At 44.2% G+C, this 24934-nt stretch overlaps 1 protein-coding gene across 9 annotated transcripts in view; it reads right to left on the reverse strand.

The window, feature by feature from the left end:
- Positions 1 to 24934, reverse strand: part of ZNF385A (zinc finger protein 385A) — an 850943-nt gene that overhangs the window by 151763 nt on the left and 674246 nt on the right. For 7 of the 9 annotated variants that reach the window (XM_085654753.1, XM_085654752.1, XM_085654755.1 and 4 more), the window contains one exon: positions 15400 to 15492. In XM_085654753.1, the coding sequence (XP_085510879.1) occupies positions 15400 to 15492 (93 nt within the window). The remainder of the gene's footprint in view (positions 1 to 15399; positions 15493 to 24934) is intronic. The other 2 variants (XM_085654757.1, XM_085654760.1) reach the window with 1 other exon arrangement.

Genomic DNA, 24934 nt, shown 5'->3' on the forward strand with positions numbered 1-24934 from the left:
AGAAGAGACACCGCATGCATTGCTTAGACGAGACCTAAAAAGGGAAATGCTACTCCAAGCAATGATATCAAAGTATTAACAAGCAACAGTCACTAAGATAGCTGAACTTTAAGGCTTGCAGCACCCATCACTCCCTCCAACGTGTGCTTTATCTATCTCCAGACACAAGGTACATGTTGGTACAATTTGCATACAGCCACTACAAGATGGTGTCAGGAATTTCTTGTTTATACTTTTTCAAAGACAGGAAATTCGTGCGTGTTTACCTGCCAGAGCTGACTGGAAAAGCAGAGTTATGAATGGACTTCCACCATTTGAAAGCTGAGGGACTGTATTTTAAATAAAACAATACATTTACAAGACATCAATACAAAGCCCAACAAACCACCTACCGAAACACAAGCTGTTTAGGGTGAGTGATGTCCTTGGCTGACTTGGATGTTCTGGCTCTGTGCTTGAAGCAATAGAGTAGGATACTCCTAGCTTTGCCAACAGTGGTCCCCTATAAAGAAGTGTGGTGATACCGGAGGCGTCCCTGCTCCCCTTCCAGCAAATGTGGACAAAATTAGGGAAGACCTACTCGTCCCCATTTAGAAAATGAATTCACTTACAAGCCAGAGCCTGCACGTGGTAACATTACATGCCTCACCCCTAAAATAAACTTGGATTAAATGCCATAGATGCCAAATGTAACAAGCATTGGCAAAGCAATAGGTCTCATCTATGCTAAAGCTATTGGCTCTGCCAATGTATTTTTTATCCATGTTGTACACCAACGTGGCTGCTACTCAGCATGGCTAAAAGCTAGTGGCATAGAAGAGAGGGGCATTGAGTAGACTAGAGTGTCAGAGTGGAGTGGTGCAGAGGGCCTTAGAGTGTAGTAGATTGTCGTAGAGTGGAGAGTCGTGGAGGAGAGTGGATTGGCACAGTGTGTCATAGAATCCAGTGTCAAAGAGTGGAGTGTCGCAGAGTGAAGTGGCATAGATTGGAGTGGCATACAGACGTGTAGAGTGCAATGGCATACAATGGCGTGGAGTAGAGTGTTGTGGAGTGGAGTAGTGTGGCATAGAGTGGAGTGGCAGAGTGGGGTGGAGTGGCATGGAATGTCATGGAGTAGAGTGTCTGGAGTGGAGTAGTATAGATTGGAGTGGGGTAGAGTGGAGTGTTGTAGAAAGGAGTAGCACAGAGTGGTGTGGCAAAGAGTGGAGTAAAGTGGCATGAGTGGAGTAAAGTGTTGTGGAGTGGAGAGGCATGGAGTAGAGTGGAAAAGAATGGCGTAGAGTGGAACAGAGTGCAGTGTCATGGAGGGTTGGAGAGTAGTCGAGTGTCTGAGTGGCATAGAGTGGAGTGGAGAACAGTGCCGGAGTGGAACGTCACATTGGAGTGGAATAGAGTCGAGTGGCATAGAGTAGCTTAGAGTGGAATGGTGTAGAGTGTAGTAGTGTGTCCTAATGTGGAGTGCCGTTGTGACGTAGAGTGATGTAGAGTGGAGTTGAGCATAGTGGATTGATGCAGAGTGGAGTAATTTGGCATAGAGTGGCATAATGTGAAATAGGAAGTTGTAGAGTGGAGTAGCGAAGAGTGGAGTGGTGTACAGTGAAGTGGAGTGGCAGAGTGTTGTGATTTGGCAAAGATTAGAGTAGGGCATCGTAGAGTACTGTAGGGTGGAGCAGTGTAGAGTGGGGTAGAGTAAAGTAGAGTGGAGTATTGTAGAATGGAGTGACGTAGAGCATAGAAGAGTAGAGTGTTGCATAGTAGAGTGTCAAAGGAGAATGTTGTAGAGTTGTGTAAAGTGGTGTAAAGCAACATAGAGCGTTGTAGAGTGGCATAGAGTGGAGTAGCACAGAGGGTCGTGGAGTGGAGTGGCATAGAGTGGAGAATTGTGGAAAAGTGCCATAAAGTGGAGTGGCGTCGAGTGAAATAGAGAGTCAGAGTGCCGTAGAGTATCATACAGTGGAGTAGAGTGTCGTTAAGTGCAGTAAAGTGGTGTGGAATGGTGCATAGTGGAGTAGAGTGTTGTAGCATGGATTAGGGTGCCAGTTAGTGGTGTGTCATCGAGTGCTGTAGAGTGTCATGGCGTAGAGTGTCATCGAGTGGAGTGACGTGATTATGAACAGCAAATTTATTTTTCATGCACAATGTAATCAGTCCAGTGAACAGTATCTTAGTAGACGTAGGCCCAAGCATGTTCTATTATAAGTGGTGTAAATATTAGCGCAAATAAAATGGCTTTGCCATAAGCTGTCCCAATGCCTCCCCATCCACTTGCCTGGTCCTGGTCTGAACGCTGCCCATGCAGGTAATCACTCTCTAAAAGACAGGGTCAGTGAATGAAGCACAAAGAGACAGCTGGGCAGGAAAGGAGTGTAAAGAGAACAAAGCGGCCAGGGACTGGGAGATCGGTATGGATGAGGGGTGGACAGGGTGTTGGTGGCAGTGAGAGAGAAAGAGGTTTGGGCGAGAGCTGGGAGACGCAGCTTAAATAAAGTCGGGATAGCAGGCAATCCTAAGAAAGAGTACAGGAAAAATATACAAAAAGGAAGAATGAATGAGCAGGAGAGGCGCGAGACCGGTGGTAGAGATTAATCAGAAATATTGTTTTTGCCTCTTTTGGATATTTGACTCAAGTTCTGCCATCTAGGGGCTGTATTAAATGAATGGGTAGGAAATGGGCATGGACATAATAAACTCATCACGTCTCTTACTTTGGAGATGAGATTATTAAATAAAAATAATTGGATATGGGGACAAGCAGCCTATACGTTCTTATTTTTTAAATGTTTTATTACAGTAGGTGGGGAAGAAGAGAGACAGTACTGAAGGCGATTAAAAAAATGGCGCTATGGCTAGAGCTGCCGACTTTGTAACTGGGGAACCAGGTTCGAGTCTTGATATCAGCGCAACATCCTGTGATTCTGGGCAAATCATTTAATCTCAATGTCCTTTTAAAAAAAATGATGTGTCCTTGAGTAATGTAACTGTTGCTCGTGTAAAGCGCTCCAATACCTTCGCGCTGGGTTGCGTTTGCGGGATTTAAAAATGCTAGCGTTTCATACCTTCGTTTTTAGGTCCAGCCTGCATCCAGTGCACATGATAGTCCAAAACACGTGTATTCCCATGGATTAAAGTTCTCTTGTGTACCCTACCTAATTTTCTTCTTGGACTGAATGAACAGGACATAGGTATTTAATCAACAAATTGGTGGCAGAGGATGATGAGTAAAATACAAAAACGTGTGATGTAGAAGTAGGAAGTTCTGGAGAGAGAGGGATGGGGACTCAGACACAATGCGCAACAGAACCCGAGAATTGAGAAGTAGATATCTTTAAAAATATGTACATGAAATTAATGTTTTGGTAAAATAAAGTAATGATTGTAAATAACAGAGAAATATAAATGGAAGTTGGTGTGCGTTGTAAAAGGAACGCACGCAGTGGAGAGCAGTGTAAGAATGTAACACGTGTATATGTTCTTTGAAACTTTAGTTCAAGTAGTTTGTGTTGATATATTTTCTCTTTAAAAAGAGCAAATTATTCTTTCGTAATTTTTTGAGTGCAAAAATTAGTAGTGTGTTGATTAGGCTTGTTAAGAGTGATTGTGTAATCAGCAGTGCTACCAACTCTGTAAGGTTAAAATGCACTTCACTAAGTTTAGTAGTTATTTTGTTTTGTCTTAAAAGAGAGAGATAAAGGAACATATGTTTCTAGCTGTAAAACTGTGTCATGGCATTTGGTGCAGAGAATGAAGGCGGGAGATGCATTGCTACTGCTTAAACTCCCTTGTTTGTAAATAGGTAGCCCGGTTACGAGTTCCAGTGACTGCTCAACATCCTGTTATCTTGAGCAAATCAATAAATGTCCTGTGCCTAAAAACATTAATAGGATCTTATGTAGCATGTTGCACATGTAAAATACTCCAATACATTTATTTAGAATGTTGTGCTCTATAAATATTTAAAATTTAAAAAAAACTTGGAATGAGAAGGAGGAAGTGATATTTACATAAAAAATTCACAACGTAACTGATCAGTAATTTAGTCTTGGTCTTTTGCATTGTTATTCGAACAGTTAATGGCAGAGTGGTGGACTTTAAAGATGAGGAAGCGTGATCAGTTCCAGGTATCCCACATAGCATTCTGTGATTGTGGCCAAATTATAGAATGTGTCCATTTATACCGCCTCAAACAGACTTCTCCCAAGACAAAGAAAGTCAAAAGAGCAGAAGAGCACATTTTCCTAACTAAGAATTGTATTTATTAAATGTCCTCATGGGTTAATCTAGTAGGGCAAGCAAGTGATGACAGTTGTAAGAGAACATTTTTTGCAATCACTCGCCCTGGATTTCCACTATAAAAAAAAATACATCTCAGAGCACAGGCGAATGAAAAATGAAAAAAAGGGAACACGCAACATGGGCATAAAGAAAGAAACGGTCAATGTGTTAGGTGCACAAAAGCTAAAGATGCCAATAAATAAAGCATCCTGGGCCAAAATGAACTGGACGGTACCTACCGTAAACTGGGAAAACTTAAAAACATAGGCTGCCTTTGTTTGTAGGGAAAAAACTCTCAGGACATGAGCGAGGTGCACTAGCAAATACTGTCTAACGGTAAAGAAAAACATGGGTGAGGTGCACTAGCAATTTCTTTTAAAGGTATAGAAAAGAATAAATAAATCGCAGAAAGTGGCTGAGGAGACCTAAAGACAAGGAAAGAAGGCTTTACGTGCTGACCACATACAAGCAGACATATGAGGACTGTTTAAAGCACAATAATATGGACGAGACACACTCCCAAAAACTTGTTCAGCTGAAGAAATATGTAACCCACAAGAGAAGCAGTGGAAGGACACATGTACTTGAGAGAGTCCATGGGAGGGTTCAGCACACAAAAAGAGGACAAGCTGTCACACACTGACCACATACAAGCAAGCATATAAGAATGACAATTAAGGCAACCAATAAAAGCAATGGCTCGGCAGTAAGATTACTAAACAAAATGTCTAGAAAAGAGAGTGTATGTGCTGTCTAGGCGAGACCTAAAAGTATCTAAGTATCACATTAGACACTATGGATGTTTCCATCGCTTCTGTATTCAATGGTCGTGCAACGTTAAAGATGCTCCTCAAGAATTGAAGGGTTTTTAAAAAAAATAATGGCTTATAAGGGAGCTGTTTGCAAATCTGTGTCACTTCCATGTGATGCGACCTACTTGTGAACTTTGCACGAACTGAAACCAAAGCGTGAGATCGCATGTGGCACTACTGTTCTGAAGAGGTCAACTTTACCGCTTCTCATACACAGAAAACAGTGATCACACTCACAGTATGCACACTTACGCATGTTTATGATACAATGACCCGATAGAAATCCTGGGTGAATCTACAGCTGAAATCAGCCCAATAGAAATCCTGGGTGAATCTACAGCTGAAATAAATTAGACTGATAGGGGCCATGTTGTTATGGATGAGGCAATAATACCTAGCCATAAAGAAAATTGTACTGTGATGTTTTGGAACGTGGCAGGTTTAAAACAGAAAATTTCTAATCCCTCTTGGAAAATAGACATGGATAGTATGGACATGGTGGCCTTGCAAGAAACTTGGACCATAGAGCCCATACATTTAATTGGCTACAAAACTTACTGCACTCCGGCAGTAGGAGGGACACATGGGAGACCTAAAGGAGGTCTAATTACGTACCTCTCAAATCGTTTATCATATGAGAAGGTCCGCTTCCACTCAGAGTGTAGTTTCTATCACAAAGTTGTGATAGATACTAAATCTGGGATCAGTCTTGTTATTATAAATTTTTATAATAATATCCCAAGTACTGTAATTCAGGAGATTATGAAAAGGCTAAATAATGATTTACAAGGGGAGATAGATAGCAAGATGAGGGAAGTAATGATTTTATGGGGGGGGATTTTAACTGTCATCTTTGCAAAAAGGGTCAAAAAGGAATATGTGGTTTAATGTTAGAGCAAGACATTAATCTCACACACTTTGATCATACTCTAACTGGGGACTTGTTGAACGAGACATTATTTAATTGTGATTTGGGATATGTAAATGAATTGGCTACGCGCCCAACACCATTTCTCCCGACCTTTATTGGGAGGGGTGCATCGACTACCATTGATTTTATTATTTGTTCGAATACCTCTGGATTCAGGGTCTCTAGTTTCAAGATTTATGAATTGCCACTGAGTGATCATTACCCACAAGTACTTGAAATTGATAGCCCATTCACAGCATGCCAACATGATAGCGCGCAGATACAGGCTGCCCCGGATGTTTTGATGGGGAGACAAAATGGGTATTCCCTTAAGTGGAGTAAGGTGGTGCCGGACAAATTCTTAGCTAAACTGGTTAATACCTGTACAGATAGCTTTAGAATTTGCCTGGATGAAAATTCAAAAAGCGAAAATATAATAGAACATTTTAATATTATAGCAGCCACCGTTAAAGAGAGTCTGAGGGCGGTTTCCAGGAATAGGTCGAAAAATGGTAGAAGATGGTTCGATCATGCATGCACTAAGGCCCTGACTGAGCTTAAGCATGCCATCCATCGGGAACCCCGGGATCCCCCCTTAATAAGAGATTTAAAACTGTTTTCCCTTCTTTCTTTTGGTCAAAGGTGAGGGGATGAGAAATAAGTTCCGGTCCCTCAAAAATGTGCAGCCATAGGCAAAAGTAAACATGTGCTCATATGTCACCATTCAAAATTCGTTAGTGTTGCCATTATCTCTTTTTACCTCCCTGAAAACCCCTGTAATGTCTCCTCTGTGCCATCTTTTTGCAATCCATCTTCTCTGGTGCTCTCGTCGGGTCACTATGCCTCCCCTGCCCACTTCTGATCTCTTCTGTGCACGCCCCTCCTCTGAGGTCCCAGTTCACTCTATACATCCTCCTGGGTTCTGTTATTCCTTCCGCACCTTCACATATCTCTCTTACAGCTTCCATACTTCACTGAGTGTTCTCTTCTGGCTACAGTGAAAACCAAGGCTTCTCTTCTAGATTACTACATTCCAAACCCCCCCCCCCCCCCCCCCCACCACCACCACCACACTCTTGGCTCTTTTGGGATTCCCGCTCTCCTCAGGATGTTCTTCTATCTTCTGTGACACCTCTCTCCTCACTCTGCTTGACTCTTCTGCTGCCCTCTGCGTCTCCCACGACCCTCTTCGGTTTCCTGTGTATTCCCATATGTGCCTTTTAGGGTCTCTTCGGTCTGCCCCCTCTCTTTGGCAGTCTCCAGGCTCCGGTGCCTACCCTCGGCTCTACACTATGCTCTCTCCTCGCCTCCCCCGGTTCTCTGATTTCCATGGGTCCTGTGAACATCCTTTGCCATTTTCCCTCCACTTCAGCCTAAGACACGACCACTTCGTGAAAAAGGGCACGCATTAGAGAAAAGGACGTGAAAATACCCCAAGGGATTCCTGCAATATTCAGCACACTGAGGCCACTCCGCCAGCCAGATGATGTGCATCAGTATTACGGAAAACAGCTAGAACTCGGTCAACCCATTTCAAGGAATCCAAACAAGCGAAATTTGATATTTCAGGAATGTCTCCCAACCCAGACTCTGGGGAAAATAACAGAAGATTGTAAAATCTTGGTGGAATGCTGAGCCTTGAGGCAAGAGGTACCAGGGGAGAAATAAGACAAAGAGAAGGGGTTTGCAGCTGCTTTTTCTCCTGGCCTCTGCTTCTCAGCCCCCCAAAATGTACCCTGCACACCGAGGTGGGATGGTCTATAGGCAAAAAGTTACATTTTGACCCCAGCCAATGGCTCTGGAGGGCACTCAGTACAGGGTTACATTTAGTCCCAACTAGTTGAGGTGCACTGACGGAGTCCGTAAACAAAAGCTAGTCGCTGCTGGTTGGCATGAAAAACTCAACCAAAGGGCAAGTAGTGATTATTGGATTGTAGCCAGAGACAGAAGAAGTAGCCAGTGATAGAGTAGCCAGTGTCACGCAAATGATATACAGTGATCGGCAATATTAACCTCCTAAAAGGCAACCAGTATAGCCAGCGAGAGACAAGGAATAGCCAGCCACTGGCACAGTGCAACTAGGATAGGGAAATGACAGCCATTGATTGTGAAGAGTGGAAAATGATAGTGAATGAAGAAATGAAAAGAACTGTATAGCGCACTAAAAGTCACCCTACAGTCTCTAGGTGCTATACTTCAGGTAACTTTAGATCAAATGCATTAAAGCCAGGTAAATATCATGTAAAAGTCAAGTCAAGTACAAATACGTCTTTTCAGCTTCAGTAAGAGCACAGTGCAATCTGCTTCACCTTAAGAGGCAAAGAAGCCAAAAGCAGGAGACGTGCCACAGAAGCTTGGTTCCATGTTTCATTAATTCTGAGTGGTGGTGGGGGACCAGAGCAGACTAGGAGTTCCAGACAGTTAATTAGACACAACCATGTAGGGAAAATATATTTGTGTACAGGTAATCAGGAGTGTTTCACATTGGGCTTTTATGGGTTCCACGTGCTACTTTAAAGAGTAACCCGGAAGCGAGTGGAGCAAACAAGCGGGGACCCGAGATATGAACTCCAGCGACACCTCCATATCCTTACTGCACAGTTGGACGCCCTGCAGCCTTTGAATCCGATGTTGGGGTATGGAGGTGTAACTCCCATTGCCACAGTCGAGTCTAGAGTGGGTTAAGGCCCCTATCGCGGTCACATGGCCAGCCTTAAGAAAACGAGGTTGAATCTGCCTTAGGTTCTGCATTTCCCAAAACTATCTCTTGGGCTTGTAACTTAAGGGGCAACAATTGGTTGAATCAGATTTCCACACTTTTAAATTAGGGCTGAAAATCATGATGGAACAAATATTTGGAAAGGCCCCCAGACTCAGTGGCGGCTGATACAGAACTGGTTGGTGAGGAGGAGGATCAAAAAATAAAATGCATCACTGAACTGATTACGGTTGCAGCTTCTCCTCCATCCTTTTCTTTTCCTGGCTCCCGACATCAGACAGACTCCCCTAAGCCAATCCCAACACAGGTGTCACTAGCATGACAGCCGCGTCATGACTGGTCTGAGCAGCCTGTTTGGCCGCTCAGACAGTTCCTGGGAGCCTGGGACTGTTCACTCAGCTGTGCAACACAGCCAGGTGGAGAAATGCTAAGAGCGCATGACTGTTTGGATGGCCCAAGACAGCCGGCCAAACTGTCATGCGCAATTATGGTGCATACATATTTCCTCCTCCCTGTGACCCGCAGCCCTGTCCTAACCTGGCCCCGTAGCCCATACTAATGAAAATAATATGATAATAACGTTGTGTCATTATCATTTTATTTTTCCTTTTTCCCCAGCACCTTAGTGGTGGGGCCGCAACTACCCAGACTTTCATTTTGTTTGGGCTGAAGGTGGTGATTCCAGTATTCCGGCACTTAGTTGCTATTGGGTATCCCCCATCTACTTTCTGATTGGCACCCATGCCTCTTCCTAAATCATTCTGTTAGACTGTCAAACCATGTTCCATCAGAGGTATTTGGGTATCTTATAACCAAAGTAGGAATGACAGAGCATTCCCAAAATAGAGACCATAGGTGCATACAGATATTAAAGAGGATGGATGATATGGGAACAGCCCTTCATCACCCCTCGAGTCTCGGGTAAGGTAGGCTTCCATCTTATGTCTTGTCTCTAATTTCTTAAGCACGAGTCAACTCATGACGCAAGTCCTCTCAGATGCTTGGTGTGGGTAGGGGGTGTTCTTCGTGGTTTGTGGACAAATTAAGAAAGCAATTAATATCAGTATTATTCAGAAACCCAAAATGGGCGTTGAGTTTCCTCTGGGTGGAAGCGGACAGTGGGCCCAGTACCATCCTCATCGCCAGTGCCCAACATAAAGAGCTCATCTTGAAGGCTAAACAATACGGAGGCCTCTTGCTTCACATTATCTCCTCACCATGCAGATCCTGGAAGGGAGGTAACTCTTGGGATAACCCTTTGAAGCATTCACCTGTGCGAGAAACAACCCTTCCCCGTCATATCTCCGCACATGCCTCCAAACTGTGAGAACAGGCCCTTCGTTGTAATTAAACAGCAAAAGAGCATAATGCGAAATATGCATAGGAGTCCAGATCGCATCACTTTGGTATCTAGTGCCGTAAACTACTGGGCCCAAGTGCCTCATAATAGCATTCTACTCTGCACAGCGTCTGATTTCGAAGATATACGATTGTCAGTCATTAAATACTGGGAGACATTGGGTCCCTTTGACAGTGGAAGCTTCTGCTTGCCACGATAATGCCACTTAGTGTGTCCTGCAATGGCGACTACGCCATCTTAGAAGTAGCCATGATTTAAGACTATTGCTGACGTCCTTGAAAGAGAAGTTTGGGGTTGGGAGGCATTTTGAGGAGCCCATTATAGAGGCCAACCCAGTTCTGAAGCTGAGCTCCCATCGCCTATCCTGTTGAAGGAGTTTCCAATGCAGGTCTAGGAAGGCCTGATCCATTGCATATTTTCAGGCTAGCCACATAAAATAAATCTGCATACAATTAATATAAATTAAAATAATGTACATAGTTGGTGCTTATGCTGAAAACCTGGTTTGGATCCATCCTACCCGGCCCCACCTTGATGCCGAAGCACTATAGTTTACTAATCCGGTAACAAAACCAGATTCAGAATTGACATTTGAGTCGCTTGTGAAGATTCTTCCAAATTGGTCAAATTGGTATGACATTGTAACCATCTAAAGGCGTTTTTGTCACAAACGGACAGTCTTTCTGAGGTGCGCAAAATGATGGTCTGTCTGCTTCATCAGCATGCTGCCATCTTCAGGACTGCTCGTAGGAGGGTCATCTGAAAATGCAATCACTTAAACAAATACTAAATTCAGCCCGCAATGACCTCCTTCTTGTCAATCTGTTCACTTTTTTGAATTCAAAATCTACTGTTTTGTGTCACTTTATGTCAATTTGTTTCCTTGAAATTTCACTACTACGCTTCTAGCAGCTGTTGTGAAAAATAAAACATGACTTATTAATGGCCATCTACCCCACAGGCATATTAAGGACACTCATGATGTGTCTCAATAAGTTGGACATCGCTTCAGGACTCTTTTGCTGCATGCGTTGTTGTAGAGCTCCTGAAAAAGGCTCTTGCGTGACCACTCCATTAGTCAATAGATAGGAGTGGTGATCTTCTGAACAACTCCCATCAAATATCTCTTCTTCCCTTTCTAAGAAACATGGAAGAGAGTGGCCATGTTCATGCTATGAACTTAAGGTTTCTGATTACTATAACCTCAGTTACCCTTTCTGCACATACGACTGACACTTTTCAAGGGCACGGTTAATAGTCATCCTCAGTCAATGAAAGAAGACAGAACTCAACCAGCGATGATGCATCGATCTGTTGTCTTCACATCTAACCTTGTCTTGGGGCTCAAGAACCTATTGTTCATGTGCATGGTTAGGGGCTTTTCAGCTAAGGAACTGCTTCCTGATTGGGTGCCAGCGGATGGCCTTGGGATCCTCCCAGCTTCGCCATCTGGGATTCCACGGGGCGGTGGAACACTCCCTTTTAAATGTATAGGAAATTTTGCAGGGGGGCATAGTTCAGAGATAGGAACTGAAATGCACTGGTATTCTGACAAAACACAGATATTAATTCCACATTTCACTACACCGAGTACAGAGCTCTGACTGCTAGTTGGAGGCAGCTTTGGGAACAGGGCAGACTCTGCCAACGCTTTGCTCTAAGCAATTTCCATCCATCACCTTTTTTATTTTAAATTAATCGTAACCGCAGGTGATAACTCCCTCACAATTCAATTCCATCATATTTAATCTCATCTGTGCCATTACAGACAATGACTAACTATATCCACTTCCCGCTTGTTCCTTACTCAAGCTTTACAGTTCAGCTCGAGTTGCTAAACCACAAGCACTCTGAAAGGGAACTCAATCAACCTGGATGCTCTACAGTATTTCAAGGGGTTAGCGGCGAGGTGAAGCTTGGGCGTCTATGGCACAGAGAACGCAAGAACCACTTTCAGCACACTTCTTACACGTAGGGCGAATCAATTAGCAGAAAAATGAAGGACGGAGATGTGCCAATCAAAATTAAGCTCCCAATAGGATGGGTAAAGAACTGTGGATTCTGAAAGCCTCCTCGGGTTTGGCCAAGTAAACCATGAGCTTTGTTGGGACTCAGGATCATAAAAAAGCACAACGTTTGTGAGCTAAAAGTATGTAGATTTTGAGGTCCCAAGTTTTGAGAGGCATTTACAACATCAAATCTGCTCTGATGACAATTAATTGTGTCTTTCATCTATGATTATTTAAATACCAAGGTTCAAACTGGCGCTTGTACAGTTTTTGCAGACTGCAACTGCTCTAACGCTTAAGTGCACCCCTTACATCGAATGTGTTCCCTGCAGTATGGTTTCTAGAAGAGTATTACATCCATTGCAAACTGCTCTTGTGTTCCACAAAGTTTTGAAAGAAGAACTATGATTCCTCAGTGCAGACCATGTGGACCTTTGTGTAATCGAATATTATTCTTTGTCCTCATGACACGGTCTGCTCGTACTCGCGTGAGTGCAATACCAGATTCTGGGTGATGAGACCTCACTGAGTAATCTGCCCACAGCATTGCATTCTCGCTGGTTAAGTGGGCTATACTGGTGTGCAGGTCTTCTTGTGTCCTATTTACTTTTCTGACATGTATCTTCATTAAAATTATTTTTAAATAGCTCCCAGCCTGGATCGAATGTTGGGGTCCTTGTAAGGTAGTGTACGGCAACCTGTGGAGATTCTTATTTTGCCACACAAAGAAGTCGTTTCATATGCGAGGTCTACTTGGTCTTTTATAATGAATTTACTTTAGCTAGCTGACAGAGGACGGACATAGCTCCAGGGTGTAGACAAGCCTTCACAAACAGAATTCTTACATTAAAATTAAAGAAAACATCAGCAACAGGATCACTTGTTGACAACATAACATCATGTGCAAAATTCGCAGATTAACAATGTAAGCTTTACATTAGAAGTAGCATCTTGAACATGAGGCGCTTTGCACAGTACATTACTGTGAATGTGGCCCACCAGACACCAGATTACAGAAATCAGGAATCGGTTTTTGACTTGTTCTATCTATCTATCTATATATATATATAAATATAAAAAACACATACCTACAATTTCATACACAAACGCATGGAGTAATTTACCTGGAATTACACAACTTGACTTTGATTAAGTATTAGATATCGAATTAGATCACCAGTTTACACACTAGATCACATCTCCTGAATGTTTTCCCTAAACCATCTTGTTATTTAACCTTTAGACTGCTGCAGTTGCCTTATCGCAGTCGCTTGCATGTGAGCCATATGGCTTACTTCCGCTGCTATCCTGCCTATGTTTAGGAAGTGGTTGATACTAGCCAAGTCCAACTCCCAGTGTTCTTGGCCAGCTGGGTCCTTTGCCATTAATTGCTTCCTTTGTGCGTTCCCAGTTGGCTTTCACCGAAACATCACAAGGCTCGGTTTCCACGCAACTAGGTCGCTGTTTGTGTTTCCTTTCTCTCGCTGCTATCTGCAGTCCTATTTAGACCAAATATTAATTTGCCACGGGTCCAGTGCTTTTCTTACGAGCTGTCACAGGTGTAACCAAATTTCTAGGTTCCCAAATACTAAGACTGACGAGTCTCGATTCCACCTCAAACCTCGGTCTCCCACCTGCACTTCCGGTCTCTTCACCTCTCTCTTGTGGGTTCTATTTCATCTCTGTTCTCACTCTTTGTCACTGGTTTCCTATCTTTCTCTTGCTTAGCCCTTTTCTGCTTTTCATGGTCTTGCTCTGGGTCAAAGTCTGGTGAGAAGTAAGTTTTGGTGCTGGTGCCGACCACGTACAGCCATTGGCACAAATTACGCACTGGATAGATCCTTTTCAGTAACAGAGTACGTATTCTTTTGAGAAACACTTTCTGTAGCCTCACTTAGTTATTGGGTCTCACAATTTTCCTGCAAACATTTCAAATCTTTTCTTTCTAAAAGCAGATTCCAGCCACATGGCATTATGCATGTTAACATGCTGTATCACCTGGTACTGCTTCTGTGAAAATCCCATAGCTGTTTTTGAAAATGTAAGTCATTTTATCCCTCTTTGTTGGTAGGGTTAATGCCTTGAAATGTATGTTTTATTTGTAATTTTTGTTACCTTTTACAGTTGTGGGTCATCAAGCCCACTTGTTTGTAACCTTTGTTGTTCTAGGAACAGGTAGTCTGTGCCCATCCCATATATGTATGTGTCTTGTTATGTACAAATATGTTTTGTAACTAAACCCTTTTTCCTAACCCAGCCTCATTATCCATGTGTTGCTTGACCCAAACCACACCACCAGTACAATGAACATACTGGAGTAGGGTTTTTCAATGAAGACAACATGGAAGCTGTGAATGGAGACCAACCTTCATCGTTCTTCTCCTGTGAGGACAACTCTTGAGTGAAGCTGCAAGCCCCTTCCTCACCGATTTGTTCACTCAAGACAACATGGATAACGGAAAGCAGAACTCTATCTTCACCATTGAGAACATTATCTCCAAAGAAAATTCAATAACTAGATCAACAAGGTGACAATGCAGGTGATAGCCAACCTCCTCTTTCCCATGGCTGGGCATAACGGACCAATTTTTGCCATCTATGGCTACCCCTTCCATGAAATCTCGACCTTAGGGTCCTAAAATGTATCTAGACTTCCAAACATTTTCGTGGGGACATGTATATGTATAGCTGCCACCTGGCTCCCTTGCCTTCAAAGTCAATGTCAGCTGCGGTCTTCTTTTTAAGCTTGTACACTCTTAGTTATTTATTGATTGATTGCAGATACTTACTTAGCCACAGAAACAATGGAGCACTTTACCACAAGCAAGCAAACAGAATATCACAAAATAATTGAGGAAATAATTCCAGATTCTAGTCACCATACAGGACAAAGATTTTTGGTCACAAAGGGACTACATCAAATTTTATGTTGGTTTCTGTGTGCCACCCATGATAGAACATCTTTCACGAGGTCCTAGGCTGACCAAGATGAAGAAAATCTGAGCATTGAATTGAAAGGAGTGATGGTGGATAAAAAGCGGTGCCATCCTGCCTGACGTCTTAACCAGGTGAGCAGTGGTTTTAGGTGTGTTATTGGTGAAGCCACAAGTTTAGGGTTGCAAAGAACTAAATAGCTTTAAATCCAAGATTGGAATAAAGTCACCTCAACAACATGCAAGGGTGACTTTGAGGCAATGAAAGTGGCATGTAGACAACAATGTTCTCTTGAATGACAAGCAAGAAATAAGACATAATACTTCCCCATATCTTGGTAAATATGAACAGTGTAAAAAATGGGGGAGGGGTGCCCCTCTCACCTTCAGATGTGGTCCCTCCAGTGTAGGGTTCAGGCACATTGGATGGGTGCTGTGGGGAAAGCTTGCACCACCGCTGCCTGGGCTGTATCTGTTCTGTGGAGAAAAGAATAGCTTTAGTTTCAAGAGTCTTGATCAAAAAATTGTTTGAGCCAGCATTATAGTGCAAAACCTTACCACCAAAGGCAGCTTCAACACCAGCGTAATAGGAACCTCAGTGCCAAAAAAAACAAACCTCACCACTGATATATGTATCTCACCATTAATAAAAATCCTTATTGCCAATATAATACAAACCTCACCACCAATATAATAGGATCCTCATTGCTAATATAAGAACCTCACTTCTGGCATATGTACTCAGGGGTGGCTCCTCCGCTAGGGCTTCGTCCCACTGCTCTCAGAGCAGTAGAAAAGGGAAACATAAAATGATAACAACATTATTATCAATGTATTTTTCGTTTCTGTGAGGGTGCGTTAGGGTGGGGTGGGGTGGGCCTGGCGGCACCTGGAGGAGAAGTGGTTTGGGCACACTAAGTGCACACGATTGCTTGGCCGGGCCTTCTTGGGCCGGCCAAACAGTCATGCGCACTTTGCATGTTCCCCATCAGGATGTGATGCACAGCCTGATGAAGAACATACACTGGCTCCCTGTCCCTATCTGAGCGTCGAACCACGGAGCTCAGACCAATCACAACACTGCATTGCAGTGTTGCGATTGGCTCAGGGGAGCCTGTGTACTTCCGGAACTCGTCAGCAACGGACGGAGGAGAGACGGAGGCGGTCGCAAGGAGGTAAGTGGTTTTAAAAAATATATATATTTTGTTCCCTCCCTCTGCCCCGCCCCATTCCCTGCCAGCTGCCTCTGCGTACCTTACCAACAACATAACAATTGCACCGCAAACATAAATACCTCACCATACATATATTAGTCTCACTATTGAAATAATAGCTCTCCCTCGATATAAGAACCTCATCATCACTATAAGAATCTTAGCACCAATATAAGGACAGGACCATAGATATCATAACCTTGTCGTCGATATAAAAATCTAACCATCAATGTAAGGACAGGACTATAGATCTTAAAACCTTGCCAATATAAGAAAGAGCCTTATTGTTCTTATAATAAGAACCTTACTGATGATCTATGTACCTCACCACCGAAAAAATAAAAATCTCCACAATAATATAAAAACCTCATTATTGAAATGAGAACCTCACAATTGTTGTAAGAACTCTTCACCAATATAAAATTCCCACCAGCAATATAAAACTCTAATCGATGTGCGTTGCCATGAATTTAAGAATGTCATTGATCTAGGAACCTCATCACCAATATAAAAACCCACAATTTATTTAAATGCCCTAATCGATAGGAGTGAGAGGGCATTGAGACAGCAGACGGCAAAAGGAAAAAAAAAAAACAGGATGGATGGGAGGCAGGGAGAGAGAAGGATAAGGGCACGGATACTGGTTGGATGAGGCGAGTGTATCCGCACAGGGAGGAAGGCGTGAGAGGCAAGGGTGTAACGCATGCCCGTGCAGCCCCTACAGTGCAGGGGGTTAGTCCCCTGGGGAGGGGGGGGGAACCCCTTCAAGCCCCCCATCCCTTCAATCGAAATCCAACAATTATCTGTGAAATATGGGAGACTTGGTGGACCCTTGCCACATTCTACAGAGGGGGCATCATTGTTTGAGTTATGCCACTGGTGAGTGGAGGGTAGGAGAGAAAGAGGTGGAAGGAGAGAGGGCGGTGATTGGAAAGGTAGTGGGGCAATTGGGAAGAAGAAAATGAGATAGTGGGAGAGAAGCAGATGGGAAGGGAGGTTGTTAAAGGGGTTGGATTCCCTTTACAGCTCTTGAAGATCAAGCACTGAAACATACAACTGTAGAGTTTCCGCACTGCAACGTTGTAATCCAAATTCAGCCCTGCGGTGTGCGGTGGACGGCGTGCGGAGCGCTCTTCCTTTCAAAATGTCTCCCAGGCCAGGCCCTTCAAGTGTTGGCGGCCCCTGGGCCCTGACCTGCGCGTCTTCAGGTTACAAGATCTCCTCAGCCTCAGGGGCCTCCGCCGCCGCAGCTTGAGGCTTCTCTGTGTCCAGAGCAGGCTGCGCACTATGGCTCTGACGGCTCAAACTTCCACAAGATCCGAGTGGGGTACATTTATTTCAAGTTGGGCCCAATTCACAGTTCATGGATGTGGTACAGACGGTCGGGCCCAGCGATCCTCGGTAACCGGTTTTGGTGCGCGGCTTTGGCAGGTGGCCCGAGTTGTGGTTTCACACTGGCTTTGTCCTGCTGTAAGTGATGCAACGTTGGTTGTGCCATGTGTGCGGTGTTGCCACATATTCTGGACTGGTTGCAGTAACAGAAATGTGTGACCATGATCATCTGTGGTACCAGAGCGGCCCTTTCCCGTGATGTCACACCGCGCGAGCCCCGTCCGTCCTCAGCGATGGCACACTGGTTGGGTGTGCCCCCTCCCAGGTGACCCCAAAGTGGTTATTAGCTGCTGAATGCGATGCCAACATTGATTGAGGGTGACTATTGCCAAGAGAAATCACACATGCTGGTGCCCTCACAGTTTATGCCACGCCGACTGCTAGTTCCCGACCTGGAGCCACACAACTCGTGTCAAAGAAGCTATATATATTAAATTCACACTGATTGTACATTTATGCATTTCCAATGTGATCTTGCTTAGGCCTCAGGAGATATCCACACTGGCTGTGTCCGGTCCCACCTGACGACACACTGACTGAGCCTGATGATGTCACGCTCGGAAACAAATGGACCGCAGTTGGGAAAAAAGTGTCATTTTGCGCCTTCATTTGCACTGATCGACCAGAGTAAAATATGCGTTTTTCACCAGTTACATACAGTGTGAAAATGTCAGTGCAAAACTACCGCTCGCCGGAGCAAATGACTGTAATCCGGCCCGTCTCGCTAGCTTCCGGTGACAGTGTTGCCCCCGCCCTGCTTCCTGGTACAGATGACTCCCGCCCGTCATCAGAGAAGGTGTAATCCGGGCAGCAGGCTCTGCGGGGCTCTAATCCCGGCCATGCTGCCCGCAGAGATAAGGGCCGCTTTAATGAAGTGTTTCCAGCGCTGAGCCCGGGTTTTAAGGGAGAGGGGTGGGGGAGCCTGTGGGACTAGGACGCAGTGTTCCCCCTTAGACCCCATAGTTTACCTAGTGCACCTGGGTGCTGGTCACCCCATCACCTGCTATGAGTTCTCGGACCTGCAGCGCCTGACTGAAACACTGACTGCGACTGTACGGCTCTGCCAGGCACCGTCATCTTGACCATCCAAGCGCCTAGCAGTTCCCGGGCTACAGTGCTCTGAAACTGCATCCATGCGCTGTTCTGACCGGGACACTCCCTGCTGCCAACTGCTAGAACCACCGTCTCTACCAATGCACCTCTATTATGACCAAGCTTCTTTCAGACACACAAACCAGGTATAGTATAGTGCAACCAACTCGAACACATAATATGTGACATAGGCATCAACAGTGCAAGCTACCTTCAGACACACAAAGCAAGTATAAAGCAGGCCGCAGTAGTGACACCTAGTCAAACACACAACATACCTCACAGGCATCAGCAGTGCAAGCTTCCTTCAGACACAAAGCAGGTATAACACAGGGCGCAGCAGTGCAACCTACTCGAACACACAATATACCACACAAGCATCAGCCCTGCAAGCGTCCTTCAGACACACAGAGCAGGTATAACGCAGGCCACAACAGTGCAACCTACTTGAAAACACAGTATAGCACACAGGCAGCAGCAGCTCAATCTACTTGAACACGCAATATACCACAGAGGCATCAGCCCTGCAAGCTTCCTTCAGCCACACAGAGCAGGTATAACACAGGCCACAACAGTGCAACCTCGTTGAACACACAATATACCACATACGCATCAGCAGTACAAGCTTCCATCAGTCACACAAAGCAGGTATACTGCAGGCCACAGCAGTGCAATCTACTCGAACACACAGTATAGCACACAGGCAGCAGCAGCGCAATCTACTTGAACACGCAATATACCACACAGGCATCAGCCCTGCAAGCTTCCTTCAGACACATAACGCAGGTATAACGCAGGCTGCAGCAGGGCAACCTCGTTGAACACACAATATACCACATACGCATCAGCAGTACAAGCTTCCATCAGACACACAAAGCAAGTATACTGCAGGCCACAGCAGTGCAACCTACTCGAATACACAATATACCAAACAGGCCGCAGCAGTGCAATCTACTCGACCACACAATATATCCCACAAGCATCAGTAGCATAAGCTTCCTTCAGACACACAAAGCAGGTATAACACAGGCCACAGCTGTGCAACCTACTCCAACACAAAATAAAAGCATGGAGGCTGCAGCAGTGAAACTTACTCGAACACACAATATAGCACACAGGCATCAGCAGTGCAAGCTTTTCTCAGACACACAAAGCAGGTATAACGCAGGCAGCAGCAGTGCAAGCTTCTTTCAGATCCACACAACACGTACAATACATGCAGCAGCAATGTAATCTACATGAACACCACACATACATCACCGGCATCCAAATCATAAGCTTCCTTCAGACACACACAACAATATCCACAGTAGCAGCAGTACAACCATTCCACACATAGCAGATACCATGTGGGCATCAACACTGCAAGCGTCACTATCATATAAAGAAGAGGTACAGAACAGTCAGCAACACTGCAAGCTTCCCTTGTACATACAGAAAATGTACAATGCAGCCACAAGGCGAATCAGCGGCACAAATCCATCAAAAGTGAAACCTTTGCACATGCACACACGAGGTACAGCACTGGCAACAGCAGAACAAGCTTCTCCAGTAAGAAAAAGGTGATGCAAACAGTGGCAAAGACTCAGAACTAGTGTAACAAGCACTGGCAAAGCCAATAGGCATGAGCAATGGCCGAGCTACGAGCTTTTGGTTTGGTGAATGTGAATAATTTTAGCCATATGTTTGTTTGTGAGGTTGTGAATGTTTTGTGTGTGCTTGTGTTCAAATGATTGTGTTATTCTTTTTGAGGGGGTGCCTGAGGTTGTGTGTTATGTGTTCATGTTTGTGAGAGCAATTGCCTTGCCTAATACATTGACGCACTGTATGCACCAAATTGTACTGCCGATAAAGTAATTGAATGCAATGGTGCGTACAAGAAAAGGGATGCATTCACCTGAAATATGTAAGTACTTGGATTAAGTATTTAGCTTAATTGTTCTTGAAATATTGATGGCAGGAAAATGTAGTATTTCACATGTACATTTATTTATTTTAAGGATTTATTGAAAGGAATACCTCTGGGCAGTTAATATATGTACACATAATGCTGTCAGTTCTAAAACTAATTTACTCTTAAATACGGGCAGAAAACCTAACACTTCCAACACAGTTTTTCAATCAATCAATGAATCAACCAATCAGCATTTGTATAGCGCAGCACTGTCACCAATAGGGGTATCTGGGTGCAGTGGATGCGACATCTCAGTTGAAGAGCCAGGTCAGACGGAGGAAAAATAAAGTTCAGAAACTAGAAGAAAGAGGAAAAATAATGGGCAGAAAAAGGAAAGACAATAGGCAGAAATGAGTATATTAAAAGGAAAAATAAAGGTCAGAAAAGAGCAGAAAGAGACAATATAAAGGTCAGAAATGAGCCATAAAAGGCAAAGTATTGGGCAGAACGAGCAGAGAGAGGCAAAAATAGAGGGCAGAAAAACGAGCAGAAAGTGAAAAGAAACCAAACAGAGGAGGCACAAACTTAAGGCAGCAGCGGGTAGTGGACTGCTAGCAAGGAGGCCAAGAGAACTGTCGCAAGAGGAGTTTATGTACTGCTGGGCGTGGGCTGGAGTTTGTTTTGTAAGAAGGGTTCTGTGTCAAAAGAGCTTAATGGATACAACAGAGTTGCTGTGTGTGCGAGCGGGAGCCTTTTGGTCGCAGCGCAAACGTTATGAATACCGTTTATGCCAATTGAGTGAATGTGACTGCAACGTGCTATTAAAAGAAATCCAAAGTACATCCTTAAACTATCTCAGATACTTCTAGATAGCTACCTTTCAAAAATTGTCACAGCAGACGTGCGTCTTAAATTTTGCCCATTGCGCGCTAGTGTGTGTCTCCATCGGTCGAAGATGCATGAAAATGCAGTAAATGGTGCCTGAGACAGCGAAACACTTTCCCTGAAGGTGTCAACCTGCGTTTACACGTTTTGTTGTCACTGGTGCCATTTGTAGCAGCAATGCAGCTGCAAAATCGATCCTTGTCTTTCAAGGATGCCAAGCTCTGCCAGTCTCACCCCCGTTAGGGGGGATGGGATGCACTCCATTATTCCAATGTCTCAAATTCATCCGTCTTGTTCAATGGTTGCGTGCGCATTGGTTAAGTGCCATGCCCAAAAGGCACCAACTTAGTGACAACTACAGAAGATGGGGCGTCATCTTGCCCCAAACCAATTGCACTGCTTTGTGTGGCCTTAGCCGCATGTTATACTCCAATTGTAACAATGTAATCCTAATAATCCTTATAATTCTCCTATATAGTTTCTCTTGCTTGCTGGTCCACACGTGGGTGGAATTAAATGCCATTTTCTAAATTTCTAATGTTTCAAATGTGCCCATCCGGACCTCTTTAGGAAACACGACTGACGACAAGAGCTAATGTTGAAACAGTAGTCATATATGCACACCCTCGTATTTTTTGTTTCACCTAGAACACTGCATTATGGGTGTTGGAGTCAGGTAGATGGGTTAATAGCTCTATGGGAATCAAACGTGACAAACGGGCCTATCGGGAGGTAGTACTACTAAGGCCACACAAAGCAGTGCAATTGGTTTGGGCAAGATGACGCCCCATCTTCTGTAGTTGTCACTAAGTTGGTGCCTTTTGGGCATGGCACTTAACCAATGCGCACGCAACCATTGAACAAGACGGATGAATTTGAGACATTGGAATAATGGAGTGCATCCCATCCCCCCTAATGTTGATTATATTTAATATGCCCAACTTGGAGATAGCACCCGCTGGTCGAAAAAGAATAAGATAGGAGAAATGGACAATGGTATATAAATCCACACGGAGGCGAAACACCTTGGTTCATCAATACAGTTGGTGTTGAATTTTTAAAGTGAAAAGAAACTCTTTATTATTCACTATTTATAAAAAGACAATATATTTTTACTATCAAGAGCTAATGTTGAAACGGTAGTCATATATGCACACCCTCGTATTTTTTGTTTCACCTAGAACACTGCATTATGGGTGTTGGAGTCAGGTAGATGGGTTAATAGCTCCATGGGAATCAAACGTGACAAACGGGCCTATCGGGAGGTAGTACTAAGTTTGAATTCTGGTGAAATAGGGGAGGAGTAATGGTAGGAATCATCACTTCCGGGAAAGCAGACAAGGATGGAGGTTTTTTAGCGTGAACGGCAGGTATGAGAAAATGTTTACCGGTCACTACGGGAGAAGGATAAAAATGAAACGGGTGGTTTTCAGCTATGATAAAATCGTAAATGTATACATATATACTAACTTGAAATGTAATAATATGACGCTGGATGGAAGAGGGAAGGTTAATACCAGGGTGAATTCAAAGTAGTGACGGTAACGTTTTACACAAGCGAGATAAGAATGGAAACTGATAGAAAGGGGAGGGAAAGTAACAACAGATATGAGCAGGTGGTTTGTAAAGCAGAGTGATTTATATCTATGAAAGAATGGAAGGGGTAAAGGTTAGGGAACGTTATAAAAATTGGGTTTTTGTGATACAAAAGGAAGGAAACAACTTGCATAGGTGATGCTGGGGTTCATGGTGGGGGTCATTGACTGGGTTGTAAAGCATACGGTAGTGAAATCTAATGAATGTATTTGTGAAAATTATGACGACCATAAATTGATTAGTATTTTATTTGTTATTTATAGTGATCCCTGACGAAGGGCATGTGTAATGCCCGAAATGCATTGGATTTTTTTGAATAAACACTGCCTGCGATGAATCGTGCGTCAGTCGTGTTTCCTAAAGAGGTCCGGATGGGCACATTTGAAACATTAGAAATTTAGAAAATGGCATTTAATTCCACGTGTGGACCAGCAAGCAAGAGAAACTATATAGGAGAATTATAAGGATTATCAGGATTACATTGTTACAATTGGAGTATAACATGCGGCTAAGGCCACACAAAGCAGTGCAATTGGTTTGGGGCAAGATGACGCCCCATCTTCTGTAGTAGTTTCACCCCCGTGCCAGAGAGTCAATAAGCTGTGCAAGCTTCTCTACTCTGTTTTGGTGGAGTGAGCAATCCCTTTATCCATGGGTGCGCCGGCAGTTTACAACCTATATGTGCCAGTCGGGGCACAGCTTACAATACGTTGGAAAGGGAAAACATCACCGACTGTTATTACTGAGAATGGTGCGAGTAGGGATCTTAAAGAAAAGAAAAAAGTAGTCCTGAAACAATGGGTGAACATGGCCGCTGCGTATGTTTAGCAGTAGCTCGGCAGTGCTCTCGGGGAGGGCTGAACACCAGAAGAGGAGTGACGTATGCATGCCCTTGACAAATGTGGAGAACGAAAAATGGAGCGACGGTGGTGCCAGCAAATGGGAAGCCTAAGAGCAGGCTGAAAGCCCTGAAAGCAGGTAAAGCATATCTTGGTTCCAGACAGCGCCAACGCCGTCTACAGCGGAGACCTAAAAATGTGGATGCTGGCATGCGAGGTGATCAGCCAGGGGGAACGATTGGCAAATAGTTAGTGCAAACTCCTCACATACAACGGACTTCCAACCGCATCAACCTGTCAAGACCTGAACTCCCTTCGTGCTACCTTTGGAAGAGGCTGAAATTGAATAGAGCTGAATGAATTCACCTTCCTTACACCAATGGGCAATGTGGAGCAATTTCTCTTTCTGAAATAGAAGGATATGTAATCGATCTAGCTTACTGGCTGTGAGAGCCCTGGGGTCACCCAAGGTAGGTCTCCTGCTGGTTGATGTTAGGCTGCGGAACCCTTGGATGTCATCTGGTGTTCGGCATCTTAATGGGTTGCTGTGAGAGCCCTGGGTGTCACCTGGTGTTTCTGGTCTCCTGCTGCTTCCGCTTTAAAGTCATTAAGTGGATGCAACAAACCTACAATATAGGTAAAATGAATGCATACATTTCAATCCATGCATGAGCTGGTCACAGGTAGGCACTTTCTCGCGAGAACAACAGGGGCAGCCATTGCAACCTCTGGTGACCCATATAGGGTTTCCCTGAATGTAAGTATATAGATGGGTATTTGTTTAGTATGGCCTAGCAAAGGATAATAGAGTGCTTACAAGGTCATTGGTTCCTTTTTGGTGTCTGTTAGAGGAGGAGGGGTGGTGGATACCCTATGCCTCTATCTATGAAGCTAAGGGTGCCTGAGACTTCAGTGACAGCTCAGCTGAGCGCCACAAGACATAAGGACATTGGGGACAAAATGGCAACAATTACTGACAAGCACCCCAGAGCAATGGCCAAAGCCCT

This window comes from Triturus cristatus, chromosome 4_1, assembly GCF_964204655.1.
Source record: "Triturus cristatus chromosome 4_1, aTriCri1.1, whole genome shotgun sequence".
NCBI classification, from domain to species: Eukaryota; Metazoa; Chordata; class Amphibia; order Caudata; family Salamandridae; genus Triturus; species Triturus cristatus.